Below are 19,149 nucleotides of genomic sequence, written 5' to 3' on the forward strand. Positions count from 1 at the left end.
CACACCCACCATGCTGCAGACCAGAGAGCCTGGGTACCTCTCAGCTGTGTTTGGGTTGAGCTTCAGCTTGGCAGCTGCTCGCAGCCAGGGAAAGCAGTGTGGTGGTACTTGCACAGCCTATCCCAAACTGCGCTGGGGGGAAAGCATGCTTGCCTCCTGCACACCTTTCCGGTGTTCTCAGAGCCCTTCCCAACTCCAACAGCATCAAAGCAACAGTTCTCAAGGTGTAGCTGTGAAAAAAACAGACTAAGGAACACACTAGGAAGTCAGTACCGCAGCAGGATCAGGCACCTAGCTGCCTGAAGGACAGTGAAACTCATGTCCTGCTTACTCAGTTGGAAGCCAGGGCATCAACCCCAGTCCCACAGGCTCCTACTGGCATCCCAGAAGCTCCAGCCCCTGGAAACTGGCTTTCTGCATGCTTTAACCAAATCTTTCCAACCTAACACACACCCATTTTCTCCAGGGATGTTCACAGCTGCCAGACTGGCTGTTTACTGGGGAGTAAGCATGCAGCTCTTTGTGACACAGTCATCTCTAGTTGTCCTCACCTGCCTTGATCAGTAAAACTGTTATTAGCATCCCACACCCCAGGATTATTTAATACCTGACAAATATTAAAAATATTTCCTTCATTTATTTATGACAGCGTTTATTTCAGACTGCAGGGCACTCTCAGACAGCTTTGGTGCACGGGACTCTGCTAGCATTCTGGAGGGTTTGTTTGTAGGGCCAAAGGACAGCTGTTTGCTAAAGGAAAGCACAGAAGCCAAAATTCTGGTAGTTTTCAAAAAACATCCTATCTCCTGCGGTGGGTGTTTCTCGCTACTAGTCCATGTAGTAATGCAACATAACAACTCCATATCTGCAATAATAATTACAGAAACAAAACTGATCAAGAAATAGGAAAGGAGCTTAGTTTGCTCAAGCCTAGTTTGCAATTAATGTGCAAAGTGACTTTTCACTCAGATCAGAGATCTGCACTACGTGCTTGTTTGTCACATGCATGGAAACAGAAATGACATGGACATACTGCTGTTGCTTCCTACCTCAGCCTGCTACTGACCCATGGAAGGAGACACCATTTACTCCCGTGCTAAAAACTGTGGTCCATATCTTCAGGTGGGCACAGGCTGGTGCACAAAATACTGCTTCACAAAATCCTCTGTCAAGACCTATACCCTATTTGTGGCTTCCTGATGCAAGTTGCACACACCTGGAAAATACACTGCAGTGAAGCAGGACCAAAAACGAGAAACAACTATATCATATTTGACCTGCAGCACTGTGGCTCTCTGCCAAGGTCACAATGCTCTGGTGAAGAAGTTGCATTCTCCTTTAACTCTTCAATTTAATGTTCAATATATACAATTACAGGTAGACATGGGTAAAACACAATTATTTCTGCCTTAAGGAAGAAAAAGTCACAGGAAAAGATAACGGCAAAAAGAGCTCAAGTTAAAGAATGCATGAGAATTACTTGTATTAATCTCTCCCCGCACACATGAGCAAATGATAACAAACTAATCAGGAAGTTGTGATTGGCTCATTAATCTTCTAGTCCATCTGTAATGTAATTTCCTTCAGTGTACTCTGATAATTTGCTACTTCAAGATCACAGTTTAATTTTAACTCCTTGTTAAAATCCTAGAAATTATGACATCCCTACCCAGGGACTAACAATTTTTACAATAATTATTAAATAATTCCCTAGTCACAATGCAATTCAGTATCTGTAAATAGTGTTTCCCCAAGCTTAAAAATTACCTCAGCTACTAAATAAAACTCATAGGAATAATCCTATGTATTGTAAATGTCTCCCCTTTCGATTACAACTCAGTACTCTGAATTACTTACATTGTTTCACTGACATATGACTGCTTCCTATACTGCACTCGGAGACAGTTAAAGAGAAGATAGAACCTTTTAAAGATGCATATGCCAAGTAAAAAGATCTTAGCACATGCTAGTGCACAATTAAGCTTTAAAAGACAAGTTTCAACCCTGATGTAAACCATAACACAACAGTTCTCGGACAGCAGCCAGCTTAATTCTCTACTGCACTGCACCCGGCTGGGTCATGCGCACCTGTGTAAAATGCTACCATTCAGGTTTGCACAATTTCACACCCACACTGGAAAATGCCTACCAGAAAGAACACAATACCGGGGAGAACGCTCCCAGTTTTAACTACATTAAAACATCCTCAAGGCAAGATGGCATTTAATGGACAATATTAATAAAAGCTACAGCTCTGCAACTTGACAAGTAAATATAAGACATGCGAAACAGAGAGGCAAATCTTGAAGTTTATAAGCTCTTATGGATTTGATCTGTGTAAAATTAGTCAAATGTGTTTAACAACCAAGATGCAACTTAAAAAATATCCAGACCATGCTAACATGTTTACTAAAAAGACCTCAGAAAAAAATCAAAATGTTTAGAAGAAAAAGGGTCAGTTTTGAAGAGTCTCTGGAACATGGATTTTAATGCAAATCATGAACAGAGAACTCTGTCCCAGTAGCCAGTGGGATGAGTCAGGTGTGGAAGCATTACTGATGAGACAGTTCATGTCCATACACTTACTCATCTGCATAATTGTTTGGGGTCATAATTGCAGAGATGTACCTGCAAGTCACGCTTACACACCAGCTGCTCCTACTTGCCTCTCGCTGACACTTCCTACAGTTGTCACAAGAGGTGATGACCAACGTTACAGCTAATCTCTTTTTTTCTTCAGCAGGAGAAAATCCACATTCATAGGATCATAGAATAGTTAGGGTTGGAAAGGACCTCAAGATCATCTAGTTCCAATCCCCCTGCCATGGGCACAGACACCTCACGCTAAACTATTTCACCCAAGATTCCATCCAACCTGGCCTTGAACACCACCAGGGATGGAGCATTCACAACCTCCCTGGGCAACCCATTCCAGTGCCTCACCACCCTTACAGTAAAGAACTTCTTCCTTATATCCAATCTAAACTTCCCCTGTTTTAAGTTTTAACCTGTTACCCCTTGTCCTATCAAGTCCCTAATGAACAGTCCCTCCCCAGCATCCTTATAGGCCCCCTAAACATACACAGGGCAGCATGAGCCTGGCAGCTTAATGCCAAAACTTTCAGGCCAGTGTGTGTGAGCTGAGGAACTGTTCCAGGTAATCCCTGGCAGCTCAGCAATCTGGAGAATAGTTGAAGGACCAGGGGCAGCCAGCTCCCCTGCCCTGCTTGGCCATTATCAATCCAAGGAGCATTTGGAGGTTACTTGTTGTCCTTGTCTCTGAAAAGTGAATGTAAATATCATGCACAGCCACATAAGCCAGGTTAAACTTCAAGGATTCACCAATTCTCCCCTCAGTCCATTCACTCCTTCCTTGCCTACAAGTGCTTTAGCTTTGGGGATGGAAAAAGGGCAGTATGAAGAATTTCAGAATGGAGGTGTTGGAAATAATCTACAAACCCCTTGTGCTGTCTTGTATCATGCCAGCAGTTCCTGAACCTTCGGTTACTACAAATCAGCATTCCATATTCTTCTGATTACACAAAACTCCATGACAGCCTTGCTGGATATGTCAAGACATACTAAATTATCAGGGCAATATGTTGTTCCCTCTCATCATGTGATCCTGGATGCGCACTATGAAAGATGCTAACAAAGCAAGTCAAAAGGGAGAGAAGAAAGGGAACAGAATATGAATGCTTGCTTACTTCCCACTAAATCCACCCCAGTTGTAATATTTAGACATCAAGTGAAAAGGAGAGAAGCAGCTCTGTCTACATGCCCAGATATAGCATCAGTTTACAGCAGTCAAGCTGAAAAGAATCACTGATTTCCCACCCCATTGCACCCATCAATTCGCAGGTACAGGGATAAAAAACTTTTCCCTCACCAAAAAAACAAACAAGCGTTTTAGGCCATCTGTCTTAAAAATCAGCACTACAGGATGGACGAAATGAAAGAAACAGTGGGTCCCTGGACACACATGCATCCACACCAGAGGCAATACTATTACAGATATTTTGGCAATGTAAATAAGGCCACCACCTTTGCAACAGAGCAGCCCAATCCCATGTGTGGCCAGGACTCCAGCCTCCTGGGAGGACAGGGCCCCTCTTAGGAGCAAAGAGGAAACACCTCCAGCAAATCAAACACAAAGAAAACCCTCAAACCCACAGCTCTCTATCCTGAGCTCACTCCTTTGCCCTGGCCCATAGGGCTCCATTCTGCATTTAAAACTGCTTTAGCACAAACCCCAGGAGCAGTTTCTCTCCAGCAGCACAGCTAGCCTGGGAATCAGGGTACCCACACACTGAGCAAAACCTTGTCAAGTCTGCTCTGGCTGTGCTGTCAGGAGCAACACCCAAGCTAACTTGTTTGAGGCTAGCTTGGATCCCTCCACCTGACACAAAATCACATCAGCCACTGCCTGAGAGGGACCACCTTGAGTGCGTGAACCTCAGGCCTATCTATAGGGTATGCAAGTACACCATAAGAAGAAAATGAAAGAAATAGTACCAACATACACCAATTAATCCTGCAACTGGTATTTCCCTATAACCACCTCAGAGGCACAGTATCACATCTCAGTTACAGACACCAGCTGAGAACAGAAAGCACCAGCGTTCTCCCCAGTGACATGATCAAGATGCTTATCTGTTCTCTACAGTGTCAGCTCTCTTTCCTCCACATGTGATTTTATTGTGGAGGTTACCTGACCACGCATGCTGAACTTCTTGGCCTTGAAAAGCTAATACCAATCTTAACTTTGGAAATTCTCAGCTCTCCTCCACCTTCTCTAGAAAGAGAAGAAATACTCTTTTTCTTCCCTGTTTTAACTTAACACTTACAAACAACTTTCTGGATCAATACAATCACTTCCTCCTCCTTTACAGTAGCAGAAACAAAGGTGCAACTTTAAAGGTAGTACTATTCCTTTCACTTACCATTAGGACTAAGACATAAATGATCTGGACCAGATGCAAGTGACACCTACTTGGAAATCGCCTACAACTAGCTGTAAGTGAAACTGTTCAAGCAGTGCAGCAGCACATAACAGACATAAGACTATTCCTGCCATTCCGTTAAGAAGTCAAAGAAACTTACATTCACACATCAAACAATGGTGCAAGCATGCACAGATCTGAACAGAAATACATCCAACCCCAGGTATGTAAGTTTCCAAGTACATCTCTGCATGCTAAGCAAAAGAACAAAGGTACATCATCATCATGTAAGTCTACAGGTGTACTTTGATGGTTATGTATTATGAGTCTTCTCTCTGCTAGTCTACAAAGGGAGAGAATTCACATCCTTCAGCTACAGGGTCTTGACCCTCAAGCTATGACAGCCAAGACTTTTTGTACTTAGGGCTCCGAAATGCATCAGCTGAAATAGCAGTCTAAATAGCAGGCTAAACAAGCCTAAAGCGTAAGGGCACAAACAGATGCATGAAAGTTCACCTGTGTAAATGAGACACACACACTGAGCCGCATGCATCTGCGGCACAGACGTGCAAGGACAAGCCCCAGCTCTGCAAATACCCTTCGAGCACATTCATTCATTCAGAGAGGAGCCCGGCTCCAGCTTCCCCTCAAGACAGGTACTCACCCAGCCTTCAAAGCTGTCACTGGGACCCGCGGAGCGCAAAAGATCCTGGAAGTGCAAGGTGCAGTTGGCCACAAAGTCATCGTAGCCAATGGGGGTGTCGTGGAAGACGGACAGCTCGATCTGATGGCCGTCACTAACCGTGGTGGAGAACTCCTCGTTGTAGGTAGGTTTGTTGGTCTTCTGCTTGGTGCTGGTCTGCCCGACGCGCACCTGGTCCACGCTGACAGTGACATAAGGGTCCAAGAGCTGGTACCCCTTGCGGAAGAGCGAGTGCCGCAGGGACCAGCGGGTGGGCTGCAGTCCCACCGCCTCCCCGATCCGCACCTTCAGGTACCCGTTGAACTTCATGGCTCCGGACATGGCCGCCCCACCGGGGCGCCCGGAGGAGAGCCCGAAGCCAGACCCCGATTCCGCGAAGCCCGCAGCCAGCCCCGCCGTGCCTCTTCAGGGGGCCGGGCGGCGGCGGCGCGCCCGCCCCCGGGCCATGCCGGGGCCCCGGAACCACCGCCCCCCGCGCACCGCCCACCTCCCGCGGCAGCGGGCACCGCTCCGCCGCCCAGCCCCGCGCCGCCGCTGCTCCCGTCCGGTCCTCTGCTGCCGAAGAGCAGCAGCTCAGCGCGGCGAGGGACACCTGGGGCGTGGGACGGCGCCGGGCGGGGAGGAGCCGCGAGGGCGGGCGCGGGGTGCGGAGCGGGCGGGATGGGCTCGGATCGGCACGGCCCGGGCTGGCCCGGCAGCGCCCCCGCCCTTAGCGCAGGTGTGCCCGGAACCCTGCCGAGAGCCGGAGAGCGCGGGGGAGCTGCCTGCCAGGCCTTGGGGAGCGGCGGGAGAGCGATGCCAGGGCCGGGCTGCTGCGGGGACGCACCGCCCGGGGAGGGGCTGCGGCTGCTCTGGCCATACCTGCGGTGTAGCTGTGCAGGGAGACGAATTCGACAGCGCAGCACTCGCTCAGCTGTGTTGTACGTTGTGTTCTGTGGCAGGCGATTCTCTGCATCCTAATGCTGGAGCAGCTCATTTAGCTAGGAGAACGTGTACAGAGAATATAAGGACATGTTAATTTTGCTATTGAAACGTTTATTGTTATAACTCTGCCGTTTGGGATTAATTCTACGTGATTACCATTCTTGGCACTTGGTATGCAGGGCTTGTTGCGGGGTGGATTTCTTTTGCCTTTTCAGTGCACTTTTAAAGTCAGAATTTAAATACTTTTAATTACTTTCCAAAGTTCACAGCAAAACTCTGGACTGGGTAGGGGAGCAGTGAAATCCTGCATTCCTGGTGATGTTGTTTGGCCAACGTTGTCTGGATTAAGGTTGCAATCCCCACAGTGGAGTACGATGTCATTTGAATGACATCCTTGCTACAGCAGGGATTGGTTGCGAGCACACAGCCTGTGTGTGTTTCTCTTTTTATGTTTCTTTTACCTTTTCAGCCTATGCCTTTCCCCCCAGCCCTTCATCTCTTACATTCTACCCATTCCCTAGCAGACTGCCTCTCATTTCCCACCCCTTTTTCTCCTTACCCTCCTCCCCATACCCTCCTCTCCTTCTAGCCAGTCCACATTTTGAAGGAGAACCAAGCCAAAGCTCCTTCCAGCCTCAGAGCAGGGCTTCTCTTGCCTCCTCAGGAAAGAGCAGGTGGAACAGGTTCAGTAATGTGATCATTCATCACATAGAAGCAACAGTTCTGCCAGAAAAACTTGTAGACCCTTAAATCAGACTTTTGACAGGTCTCCCTGCAAGGCTTTTAAGTTCCTTGATTTGTCATTGTAAGCCTGAGAAAAGAAGTGTTTAAAAAATTTTTGAGCTTGGTTAGGACAGTTCACCCTGAGGAGGAACAGCCTTAATTACCAAACTGCATGTAATCCAGGCACCACAGGGGCTGGGATCTTGTCTCCAGGAGTGACCAGCTCCAGGTCTTTTAGCAGAAGGTATGGCTGTGAAAACACAGAGTAGCCTGTTCCTGTAAAACACTTAAAGATACAGGATTTTTTTTTTGTTGGGTTGGTGTTCCTTCTGAAATGCATTTAGCATTTGGGATGGTCATTCTGAGTGGTTTTCTTTTCCTTACAAATATTCTGGTTTTAGTCTTCATACCTTTTTGATTCCTCCATCCCACAGCAGTGAGGTGGTCAGAAATAAAACATTTTCATCAGCTCTACATCTGCTGTCTCTTCAATTTCTTGATTCACTGCTGCTCTTCTTTCATGACAGCAAAGAATAGAAAAGCCCATCATTTACCTTCTCAAGAACATCATTACTTGTCATTTTGTGCTTTCATCACCTCTATTCTATCATTGCTAGCCAGGAGCTGTCCCTTGGAGTCCAGCATGAATGTCCACAGGATGAGGCTCAAGGCCTTACGCAGCCTGGAGAGCTCAGTCTTTAAACTCCAAATCATTAAACATAGATTTTACTTTGTTTAGAGGTCTCCAAAGAGCTCAGAGCAATAGCAATGAAGAATAGTGCAGTGTTTCTGCTTTGCCTCCGAGTTTCCTGTGCTGGATCTGTTTGCCTCATGGAAGTTAAAACCTCAGTATGCTCCTGCAGTTGTGCAGATAAACCCTTTACAGAAACTTTAATATCAACTTAGATTCACAAAAGCTCTTGGAGACTGGAGACTACAGTTAATAGAAAAACATGAGTTACATTCGCAAACTGCTATCATAGTGTCAAAATTTTTCTTTTACCTTTTCCTCAGTTTTCTGAGGAATCAGAGAGGAAAACCTTCCCAATCAACTTGTTAGAAGTAATGACTGGCTCACATATTTACTGGCACAAACAAGAAATAGACTAAAATCTGCTAGTTAAAGGTTCAAGTGGGCCATTTCCTCTGCTAAATCACGCAAGGTGAAGTACTTTGCTACGCTGGAATTTCATATGTAATAGCAATAGCAAAGTGGACTCAGAGAACTTTTTCTGTGCAGTGGTTCATTGGAGTCTCATTGATCACATGATTCTGGTACCTGGGCCTTTAAAAAAACAGCAAACATTTTCAAACATATGGAAAAGCAGGTGAGCTATAGTTATAAATATTTCTGACAAGCAACAGTACCCACTGCTAGCTTGTTTTCCATTGGAGGAAAAATTCAATCCTGTGGGCTCACATGATGTGAATCTAATTAATTTTGTTTATCCACTCAAACCAGTCTGGAACAGATCATCTCAGACAGCATCTGAACACACCCCTATTCAGAACTCCCAGCCAAAGCTCAAATGTCCTGTTCTCAAACAGCACTGAGTAGCGACATGAAGTCAGAACATCCCCTGCGTCCTCTCCAGACGCACAAGCAGTGGAAAAACATCCCCAGTAGAGTCTTTTCTTCCGAGAATCAAAACGTCCCTGCACGCGATGACCTTGCAAGGCTGAACGCAGCAGCACCATCTGGTGATGGCTGCGCTGAACCTCCTTGCCCTGCTCTGAATGCCGGGCGGGTCTGCAGGAGCGTGGCTTCTCTCTTTTCTCTCTTCTCTCTCCTCCTTCTCCAGCACGTGCTTGGAGACCAGGCTCCAGACAAGGCAAGTTGATTCATTTTGTGCCCTCGAGTGTTCAGGGGGGCTGAGCTCTTCCCAGTGCTTCCTGTCAAGCTGCATGGTTTCCTGAGCAGTCGACCACTGACACACAGCTGTTGAAGAAACTGATTGAGAAGTATAAAAAGATCTGATGTTGTGCCTGAGCAGCAGTGCAATGGAACGCATGCAAGGTAACAAATACAGAATAATGCACATAAGGAAATACAATCTGAATTACAGGTAAATTACAGAATAAACAAAGAGGTAATAGGTGATCTTACTGACCTTCTCCCACTCTAGAAGATTTTAGGGTAGTGGTGGAGAACCAGTGGAAAAAAAGTTTAGTGTGCAGCAACTATCAAAAGGACAAATATAATATTAGTAATTACAAGAAACACAACTAAGAGCAAAGCCAAAACTGTCACTCTATGTGACACTCTATACAGGCACTGTATAAATGATACACCCATACCATTTACATTGTGTGCAAGACTGCTTCTCCCTCCATCTCGAAAAATGCAGAGTAGAACTAGGAAAGGCTGAGCAAAAACTGAAAAGATGGCAAAGGTGATCAAAGCCATGAAATATAATTGTGAAGGGAGAGAGACTGCCTAGCTTAAGAATTCAGGGTCTGGGAAAGAATGACTGAAGAGGAAAATGTGGTTGATATCTGCACAATCATAAACCATATGAGCTGGACGAATGGGAGAAAATTTTTCATTCTTTTCCAGACAAGACGTAAAGGGCACTCAGTGAAATTTGAGGTAGCAGGTTTAAAACATACAGAAGCATACATATTTTACAGAATGCATAATTATAATATAGAATTCATTGCCAAAAATGGAGGCCAGAAATATAAAGGGCTAGGTATTTATGGAGGATAGACTGACTACTGACTACCAACTATGAGATAAATCCTGGCCCAGGAACCTCTTAAAACACAAATTGCCAGCTGAGAGGATTAGCAGAGGAAGGACCACTCTGTGCCTGTCTTATTTCTTATCCTTTTCTGCTGAAGTATTTTATATCTTACTCTGAAGCCTCAGTTACTTGCCACTCTTTGCAACAGCATGGCTGAGGTATGATGAATCTAGGAAGGAACCAGAGGGAATATTATGTTCCTCTGGACTGTAATTTCCATATCTAAGTAAGAAAACTCAAGAGTGACACCTCTTTAAATTGGCTTAGACACTATTCCCTGCATGTGGTTGAATGGCCAAAGGTGGGAACAGCTCTCTGAGTTTACTCTTGCATTCTTCCTCCAGGTCACAGTAACCCTAAGGATAAATTTATGCAAGGTCTCTTATGTTTTGGGGAGTCTATCTGGAAAACTTGAAATTTGGCTCCACAATCAAAGCCAAAGAGCTTGGCTAAGCCCTATTATAAGTTTATGATTTAAGCCTGGCCTCATCTCATGCTATGACTATACACAAATTAGAGCCCATTCATACACATTTAAATACCTCCACTTCTTTTTTGTACCAAAGTGTACATTATTCCCTTCACCAGTAACCTATAATTCTGTAATAATTTAGTATCATCCCCATTTGGCAAGTTAAGGGCAAATGCTTAAATTGCTCCACTTTAAATTTCTACCAAACACTAGTTACATTCAGAAGTGAGTCTGTAAAACCATGGAAAAACTTCGGCTTTCACAACTACCATTGCAAAAATACTACTGACATTTCTTGTAAATAGAACTGCAGTTAAATACACTTTAAAAATACAGAAATTAAAACAGCTGTAGAGGCTAGTGAAGCAGGAACTAACTCTATTTGGTTCCTCTATTAATTTTAGTCTATTTATACAACTTCCCTTTTATAGTTCTTTCTATAAGCGTGCATGTTAAACCTCTAAATAATGACAGCTGCTAAAAACTGAATATCCCATGTGTGGCATCATTTGTGGTCTGTGAAAAAAAAAAAGGGGGGGGGGGATAAAAGAAAAAAAAAGGTCAAATTGCTCTCTCATGATAATACTTACACAAGCAATCCAAAACTCACCAAAGTCAAAAGCAAAGCTGCCACTGATTTAGGCTGTACAAGAATCAGCCCTGGTTTGTATGTCCGCTGTTGCTCCTGATTTATTCCAGTGCAAACTAGAAAACTAGCCTACTATCAGCTTTTCTTAGTTAGCATGCATAGTTATTTTCCACTGCTAAATTGGAACTCACCTGATCCTTATTATTTTTATTTTTTGGAAAACACCAGGTCGTTTTATATAGTGCTGGTATTATAAACTGCAGAATATAGTTTATAAGAGCACTAACTCCTACAAGCCAACCATTAATGCAACTAATGGCCTGTTTGTTGTATTAAACTGCTCTCATTTGTCTGGGTCCATTAACAAATGCAGTGGTCATTAACTGTTAACAGCAACTCAGTTATTAGATTTTATTACTTGTACAGGAAACACAGGAGAACAAACTGATTGTTTTAGTTTACTGGGGTTTATTTCTTTCCCAGCAGTCTTGCCCTATTATTTATAATTTAGCTCCCCACTTATTCCCAAAATGACTGACACACTCAGAAACGGGTTCAAGCCATCCTTGTAGACAGTAATTTCATATGCCAGCAGTTCCCACCAGCCCCACCTAGCCCAACAAACCTCTGCTTTAAACCATAGAGCTCCAAGGCACCAGGCAGCTGGAGTGGCCTCTGCTTTCTGATTTTTCTGTATCTTTTCATTGGGCACCAGCTTCCACTCACATATATAATAATGGGATTTAAGTAAAAGGTACATCAATGTGTATCTCAGAGGCTGTAAAATCTTCTGCTTCATTCATAGTTCTCTAATTCACCGAAATCCAACAGCAAGTTTAAAAATACTTTTTACTTCCTCTTTATTGAGACTGATACAGTGATCCCTTTGTCTTGCACAAACATTTAGTCCATATAATTGTACAGGACTCTTCTGCCCTTGTGGCTTACAAATAATCTTAGAGCCACTTGTATGTGAGGAATATTACCCAGTGTTAACAAGAACTGAAATACCTTCCTCATTCTGAATGCTGAAGACCCCTGATGCACACCTTACTTGCTCTGCTTGCTTCACTTTATACAGTTCAAAGCAATAGAAAAAAAGTACCAGCGTCAAATTTGCATGAAGCACCGGGAACAGCTTTTCATGAAAGTGGCTTTCCTCAAGCAGTCTGAGCAGTTTTCTTCAACCTGCAGTGCCATGATACACAAATGAGGGAGGAGACACCCAGAAATGTGTTGTTAGTGCTCTTTGGAAACAGGATCTTCCAGACTCCAGTGTTGCAGTGTTGGACTTGACTGGTGTTGCAAGACAACTATCAGTACTTTGGAGGCAGAGACATGTGAGGTGACTGTGGTTTAACCCTTTGTGTGGATGGCTAAATTGAATGACATTGAAATAACACCATTTTTGAGCTCTCTGAGACTTTTTCTACTGCATTGCGGTTCTTAAAGTTCTTTTCTCCTACAAGGGCACAAGGCTACACCTGGTATGAATGATCCTATATGTTCACTAAAGTCTTGGGTCAATCAGAAAGAAAAGGCCACAACCAGCACAGTGGCACAGTGTAGCAGTGGCACACATGGTGTTTAACTCTATGAAGAATCATAGAATCATAGAATAGTTGAGTTGGAAAGGACCTTAAGATCATCTAGTTCCAACCCCCCTGCCATGGGCAGGGATACCTCCCACTAGATCATATCACCCAAGGCTCTGTCCCACCTGGCCTTGAACACCACCAGGGATGGAGCATTCGCAGCTTCCTTGGGCAACCCATTCCAGTGCCTCACCACCCTTACACTAAAGAACTTCTTCCTTATATTCAATCTAAACTTCCCCTGTTTTAAGTTTTAACCTGTTACTCCTTGTCCTATCGCTACAGTCCCTAACAGAGTCCCTCCCAGCATCCTTACATAGACTCCCTTCAGATACTGGAAGGCTGCTATGAGGTCTCCACACATCCTTCTCTTCCCCAGGCTGAACAGCCCCAACTTCCTCAGCCTATCTTCATAAGGGAGGCGCTCCAGTCCCCCAGTCATCCTCGTGGCCCTCCTCTGGACTTGTTCCAACAGTTCCATGTCCTTTTTATGTTGAGGACACCAACTCTTCAACCTGAAGAAAGGCCGCTCTTCTCCAAACAAAGTAATTTACAGTGCTGCATCTGAACCTGTTACATTGGAGGTGCCCCACCAATCCTCTTCTCATTTGTCTTTCGAAACAGGGACTTGTCATGTTTTAATTACACACAAAGTGGTGAGAGGATGGTCATGGAGAGCAAATTTGGCCAAATTACATCAGCCCAGTGCTATCTGCAAACCCATTCGCCTGCTGTGACAGCTGGTGAATGCAACACAGCATCAAGAGGAAAAGGGTGAGAGATTTTGCTAAGAACAAGCTCAAGACATTTCTAGGTTTTACAACAAGCACAGGTGGTTAGAAAGCGCTTACATTATCTCTGGGGCAGGGGTTGAAGCATCTTCTGTATGCCCATGCCTGTGTCTTACATGCCATGTGCATGGGGATGTGTAGTATTGCAGTGGTGGGGACTCAAAGATATGAGTCAACTTATCTGCTCCTGCATATAAACAAAGAACTTATGATACAACTTCCCTCCTATCAGCTTCTGATAACAACTTCCTTCCTACCCTCTCTCCCAGGCTACAAGTGCTAACATATTGTGCAACAAAACCAGTTAGATGAGAAATTTAAAAGTGTTCAAGAAGCCTGAGGATGTGTACATTATGCCATTAAGAAGCAGAGACTTGCTAGGAATGGCCCCAGACTGTCAGGCGTATATGCATTCTCCTTACCTTGCTGTAATAGGGTGGAATAAAAAGAGCATCTCTGCCTCTTTCAGCTCCTGGTACAGCTCAGAACATCACAAATCTCAGGATTTTCCATGAACAGCAGAAACTGTTCAAACACAGAGGAGACCCTGCAGTCCTTGCTTTCCATACAGAAAGTAGGTGCCAGAGCTGTGATGTAGACCCTTGTCACAAAAAGTCTGAGCACCTCATTCTCTGCTTCTTCATGGGATACTGTGCCATTGTACCAACCTCCCCTCTCTTTTTCCTTCTCCTTCACCCTTAACCACCTCTTACAGAAATGGATCTTTTTAACAAAATCACTGTGTACCTCATGCAGCATGTTATTCTTTCCTTTTGCTCCCACTGGATCTTTTTTTTTTTTCCCAAGGATCTGGCTGTCACCTCAGCAGAGTTCCTGTCACAGCAAGAGCACATTATGACTGTGGTGTGGTTGACACACCTGAGGGACTGGATGCCATCCAGAGAGACCTGGACAAACTCTAGTAGTTGGCCCATGTGAACCTCATGAGGTTCAACAAGGCCAAGTACAAGGTGCTGCACCTGGGCTGGGGCAGCCTCCAGTATCAATACAGGCTGGGGGATGAAGGGATTGAGAGCAGCCCTGTGGACAAGGGCTTGGGGTTACTGGTGAGTGAAAAGCTGGACATGAGCAAGCAATGTGCGCTCACAGCCCAGAAAGCCAACTGTATTCTGGGCTGCACCAAAAGAAGTGTGGCCAGCAGGTCGAGGGAGGTGATCCTGCCCCTCTGCTCCACTCTGGTGAGATCCTGCCTGGAGTACTGCATCTAGCTGTAGAGACCTCAGTACAGGAGTGTCTCTGTCTTCATGGACCGGTTGGAGCAGGTCCAGAGGAAGGCCATGAAAATGATCAAAAGCCTAGAACACCTCTCCCGTAGGAAAGGCTGGGAGAGTTGGAGTTGTTCGGCCTGGAGAAGGCTCCAGGTAGACTTTATTGTGACCTTTCAGTTCTTAAAAGGCACTTATAAGAAAGATGGAGACAGACTGTTTAGCAGGGCCTGTTGTGATAGGATGAGAGGTAATGGTTTTAAACTAATAGAGGGTAGATTTAGACTATATACAAGGAAGTAATATTTTACAATGAGGGTGGTGGAACACTGGAACAGGTTGCCCAAGAGATCCCGGAAGAAAGATAGTTTCTGGAAGTAGGTACCTGCCACAGCCAAATAAAGCTTGCGTGCTTCTGGATCAACAGGACAGACTGCCAACTGCACTAGACCTTGTGCAGGCATCAACATGATGGCCCAGGAGAGGAACTCTTCTGGCTAGAGAGCTGGGGAATGTGTTGCTGAGGAGATTCGAAATTTGGTGGGCAGCTCCAAGGGCTGCTGTGCTCTGGTCCTAAGAAGACAAAGCAACACCCCTGTCTGTTTGCATTGAGCGAGAAATAATCTCTGTGAGAAATCAGCATGAGCTGTGCCTACCTGCCTGGTCCTCATGGGAGAGCCTGGAACTGAAATAGGTGAAACAGCAAACGATGGAGGGCTTGGTAAACAAAACTACTACAGTGGTTGCCAGAGATCTGTTTAAGTACTAGCATGCCAAATGTTCCCCAGAAATGTTTATCTAAAATGAATATTATTCCTTAAGAAATGGGATGTTGGGTTTCTTCCTTAGTAGTTTAATTTTACATTTTTTTAAGTCCTCAAAAGATAGAACTATGACCTATGCTAAAACAATAGTAGATATTGTTTAACAGTAAGTAGGCTAAAGAGGAGAGAAAAAGAAATGTATTAACGTAATGGGACTATTATGACTACATGTTACAGGCTCATTATATTAGCTAATAATCTCTGAGTTGACTCCTTTAACACTGGCAAAGTATCAGCAAGCCCTCAAAGTTCTTTTTTCAGCCAAGACTTAGCCTGATCTTTCAGTTTCCTGCCGTGTCCCTCATTAAATTGTTTTTTTTTAATCAAGAAAAAAGTCCCATCTGCCAAGAACTACACATTAGTGCTGAACTCTGTTGCACTGAAACGCAGGAGTTCGCTAATAACCTCTATTTATCTGTACATTTTCTAGTAACCGCAAGAGCTATTGTCTTTAATACCTATAGAGCAGGTGGAAGTTGAAAAGCCAGCAGGAAAGGATTATAATGAATAAAGTTAAAAGTGTGAGTGTACTATAGAGAATATGATGATAAAGAATGTTCAAAGGGAGAAGGGAACAATTACCTGGGCTAGGTGACTAGAAGAAAAAGAAACAACAAGGAAGTATTGGGAATTATCAACCTGTACCTTCTACATAAGAAATACTGATTTTTGTTCTTCATTCCATTACAAAGAACTCTCCTCTTGGTCCAGAACCAAACCCCAAACATCCCCCAGCATATGATTACAGTGCTGTGATAGGCCTGCACTCTGGGATATGCTGTGCATCAGACGTATTGTTGTGTTTCTGCTTTAATCGTTACTGATAGGAAGAAAACATGCTGTGTGTGCATGTTCTTATGATTTACTGAGGTCTTTAAAATCTCAGTAAATCATAAGAAGCTGTGATACCAAAATGCCATCCCAAGTACTCAGTGAGACAAACTGTTAGATTCCTAATTACTTAAAATAACACCTCTGTTGGTGCACATCTATGAGTAGAAGTTACTTGCATGTCCCCATCCCTACTTCATGGCAGTTACCACAGTGATACACTCCCCTTCTTTTGAACCAGAGTTTAGGCTTAGTCACTAAATATCAGTGTAAATTTGAGCACAGCCTTATCTCACGTTTCACACTGACAAATTCTGAGATGTTATGAAGAAACAGAGAGAAACAATGGTCAGGACCTCCCTGTCCATCCCATCTCTGCACCAAACTATGCACACAGGCAGCAAACACTGTACATATGGATACTCTTGCTGAACTGCAACTCACTCTGAATAATAAGGGGAAAAGGGGGGAAATGTCTCAAGATTGCTCTGAAACTTCAAGGCCCTGTTCCAAAATCTTAGAACTTATAAAACATTTAGAAATAAGGTGTAGCTATGCTGCATAAGAGAAAGCACACCCACATACACAGTGCTGCATCAGACGGAAACTCTTGAAGTGCAGAGCTATGAAACCAGGTTTTATTCTTTTATCAAAGACCTCTAGATGGAGCTGCCTCTTTTGTTTTGAAACCAGGCAGCAGCGAGTGAAGTACTGCCAGCCATAAGGCAAGGCAAGAGAAACACAGTGCTGTGTGAAAGAAGAAAGATTAGGCATTTGCAACAAAGTACATGCAAGCATGTTGTGCTCTCTTTAGATATTCTAAACTTTATCATAATCCTTTGAGAAACCAGCTTTGCCTGTCTAGCTTAAAAATCTGCCCGTTCCAGAAGAGTAACATTTGTGAGTGAAAGGAGAATCAAACTGGAGTGCTGTCTGCTGAGATCTGAATGTAAACAACATGCCAGATCCCCAGCTGAACAGATCAGCCAGGCTACTTTATCTCAGTGTTGTGGCACTGATATACAGAAGCCTGGCAGCTGAGCTCAGAGCTGGACTAGGTGCCTAGGAAGAGGCAAAGACAGCAAAAATTAGTACACTGAAGAATTCCTTTGCTTCCCGTGATGGGGGGCTTCATTTCTGGAAGGCCTACCCCTTTTACGGACAGCAGCAGCAGTTTTCCCAGCAGGGCCAGCCAGTTGGTTAGAGAACTGACTGCACAGGTGTCACGCTCAGCCTGCATGATCCTGTAAGCCTGGAGAACAAGCCTCGAGGCACCACCAGCACTATGAACAAGAAATACTAACAGCATTGTGTCCCTCTTTGCACTGCACTATTCCCATCAGGTCTGAGAACCACAAAGCCCAGATTTCGGAAGGATTAAGGCAGCACACACCTCCCTTTCTAGGAGCAGCTCTATGGAAAGGGATCTGAGGGTCCAGGTGGACAGCAAGCTCAATATAAGTCAACAGTGTGCAGCTGTGGCAAAGAAAGCCAATGGAATGCTGGATTACATCAACAAGGGCATCACGAGCAGAGATAAAGATGTCATTATCCCATTCTACTCAGCACTTATCAGGCCACACCTGGAATATTCTGTTCAGTTTTGGTCCCTGCTATACAAAAAAGTATGTGGACAGGCCAGAGAGGGTCAGAGAAGGGCCATGAAGAAAATCCAAGGACTGGGAAGCTGTGTAAGGAAATGCTGAGAGAGCTGTGTCTGTTCAGCCTAGAGAAAAGAAGGCTCAAGGGAGACCTTTTCACCATGTTCCAGTATTTAAAGGGTGGCTACAAAGAAGATGCAACCTCCCTTTTGCAAGGTGTCCCATGGAAAAGATAAGGGGTAATGGGCACAGGTTATTCCTGGGGAGATTCCAGTTGGACACAGGAGGAATATTTTTCACAATGAGAAAAATCAGCCACTGGAATAATCTCCTCAGGGAAGTGGTGGATTTCCCAACACTGGACACTTAAGATTCTCTGGACAGGGTGCTGGGACATCTAGTCTAGGTCATGCTTTGTCCAGAAAGGTTGGACCAGATGATTCTTGAAGTCCCTTCAAACCTTGTATTCTATGATCCTTTTCAACATGACCCCTAAACCGATCTGCACCCCATCCCCCTTGCACAGGGTGAAGAGCATGTGTGGGCAGGGTCCAGAGTCAGCATTTCATTTCCCCTAATGTCTCATGGGCGCTAAAGAAGCCCCTGGAAAGGCAAGGCAGCAGCTGCTGGGTTTCACTGCTGCCAGAGCCTGTCCCACTAGAGGGTACCCTCAGCCAGAGAGCAGAGAGCTCTGTGAGTGCTGCTCTAATGAAACCTGAAGGTCAGGCTCAGGAAAGTAAAAATCAAACTTTACAGAAAAGCATGCTGTAATTTTATGATGCACTTTAATTTGGTTCTGTCTATTTAGAGCAGCGCCCTGGGCAGGCTGGGACCAAACCATGCCGCGTACAGCTGTGCTTTTAACTAACAGCTCCAGCCTCTTCCAACAATGTGAATGTTAAAGCCTCCTGTGCAATCAAAGCCAAAAATTAGTCTAGGGAGTAAATGAAAAAAAAAGAAGGAGGCCTGCAGGAGATGACATTTAAAGTACATGTTTAATCTTATCAAAGGGATAAGAGCAAAAATGTTGAGATCTCTACTATTATTTGCAGTATAGCAGTGCCTGAGGGGACTCAAATAAGCACAGGACTGCTCCAAAAAACCTAGGAACTGGATGAACACCTAGTAAGAAGCACACAGCTTGTTTCCCATGACTTGCAATCAAAACAGACAAAGAGTA

At 44.5% G+C, this 19,149-nt stretch overlaps 1 protein-coding gene across 1 annotated transcript in view; it reads right to left on the minus strand.

Moving 5' to 3' along the window:
- Positions 1–6,118, minus strand: part of PRKCH (protein kinase C eta) — a 118,492-nt gene extending 112,374 nt beyond the window's left edge. Inside the window, exon 1 of the mRNA XM_061464217.1 lies at positions 5,608–6,118. Coding sequence (XP_061320201.1) covers positions 5,608–5,967 — 360 coding nt within the window. The 5' untranslated portion in view covers positions 5,968–6,118. The remainder of the gene's footprint in view (positions 1–5,607) is intronic.
- Positions 6,119–19,149: the final 13,031 nt, after the last annotated feature.

Source organism: Pezoporus flaviventris, unplaced genomic scaffold, assembly GCF_033815535.1.
Source record: "Pezoporus flaviventris isolate CSIRO_AGI_PZ_B2104156 unplaced genomic scaffold, CSIRO_AGI_Pfla_v1 ptg000036l, whole genome shotgun sequence".
Classification (NCBI taxonomy): Eukaryota; Metazoa; Chordata; class Aves; order Psittaciformes; family Psittacidae; genus Pezoporus; species Pezoporus flaviventris.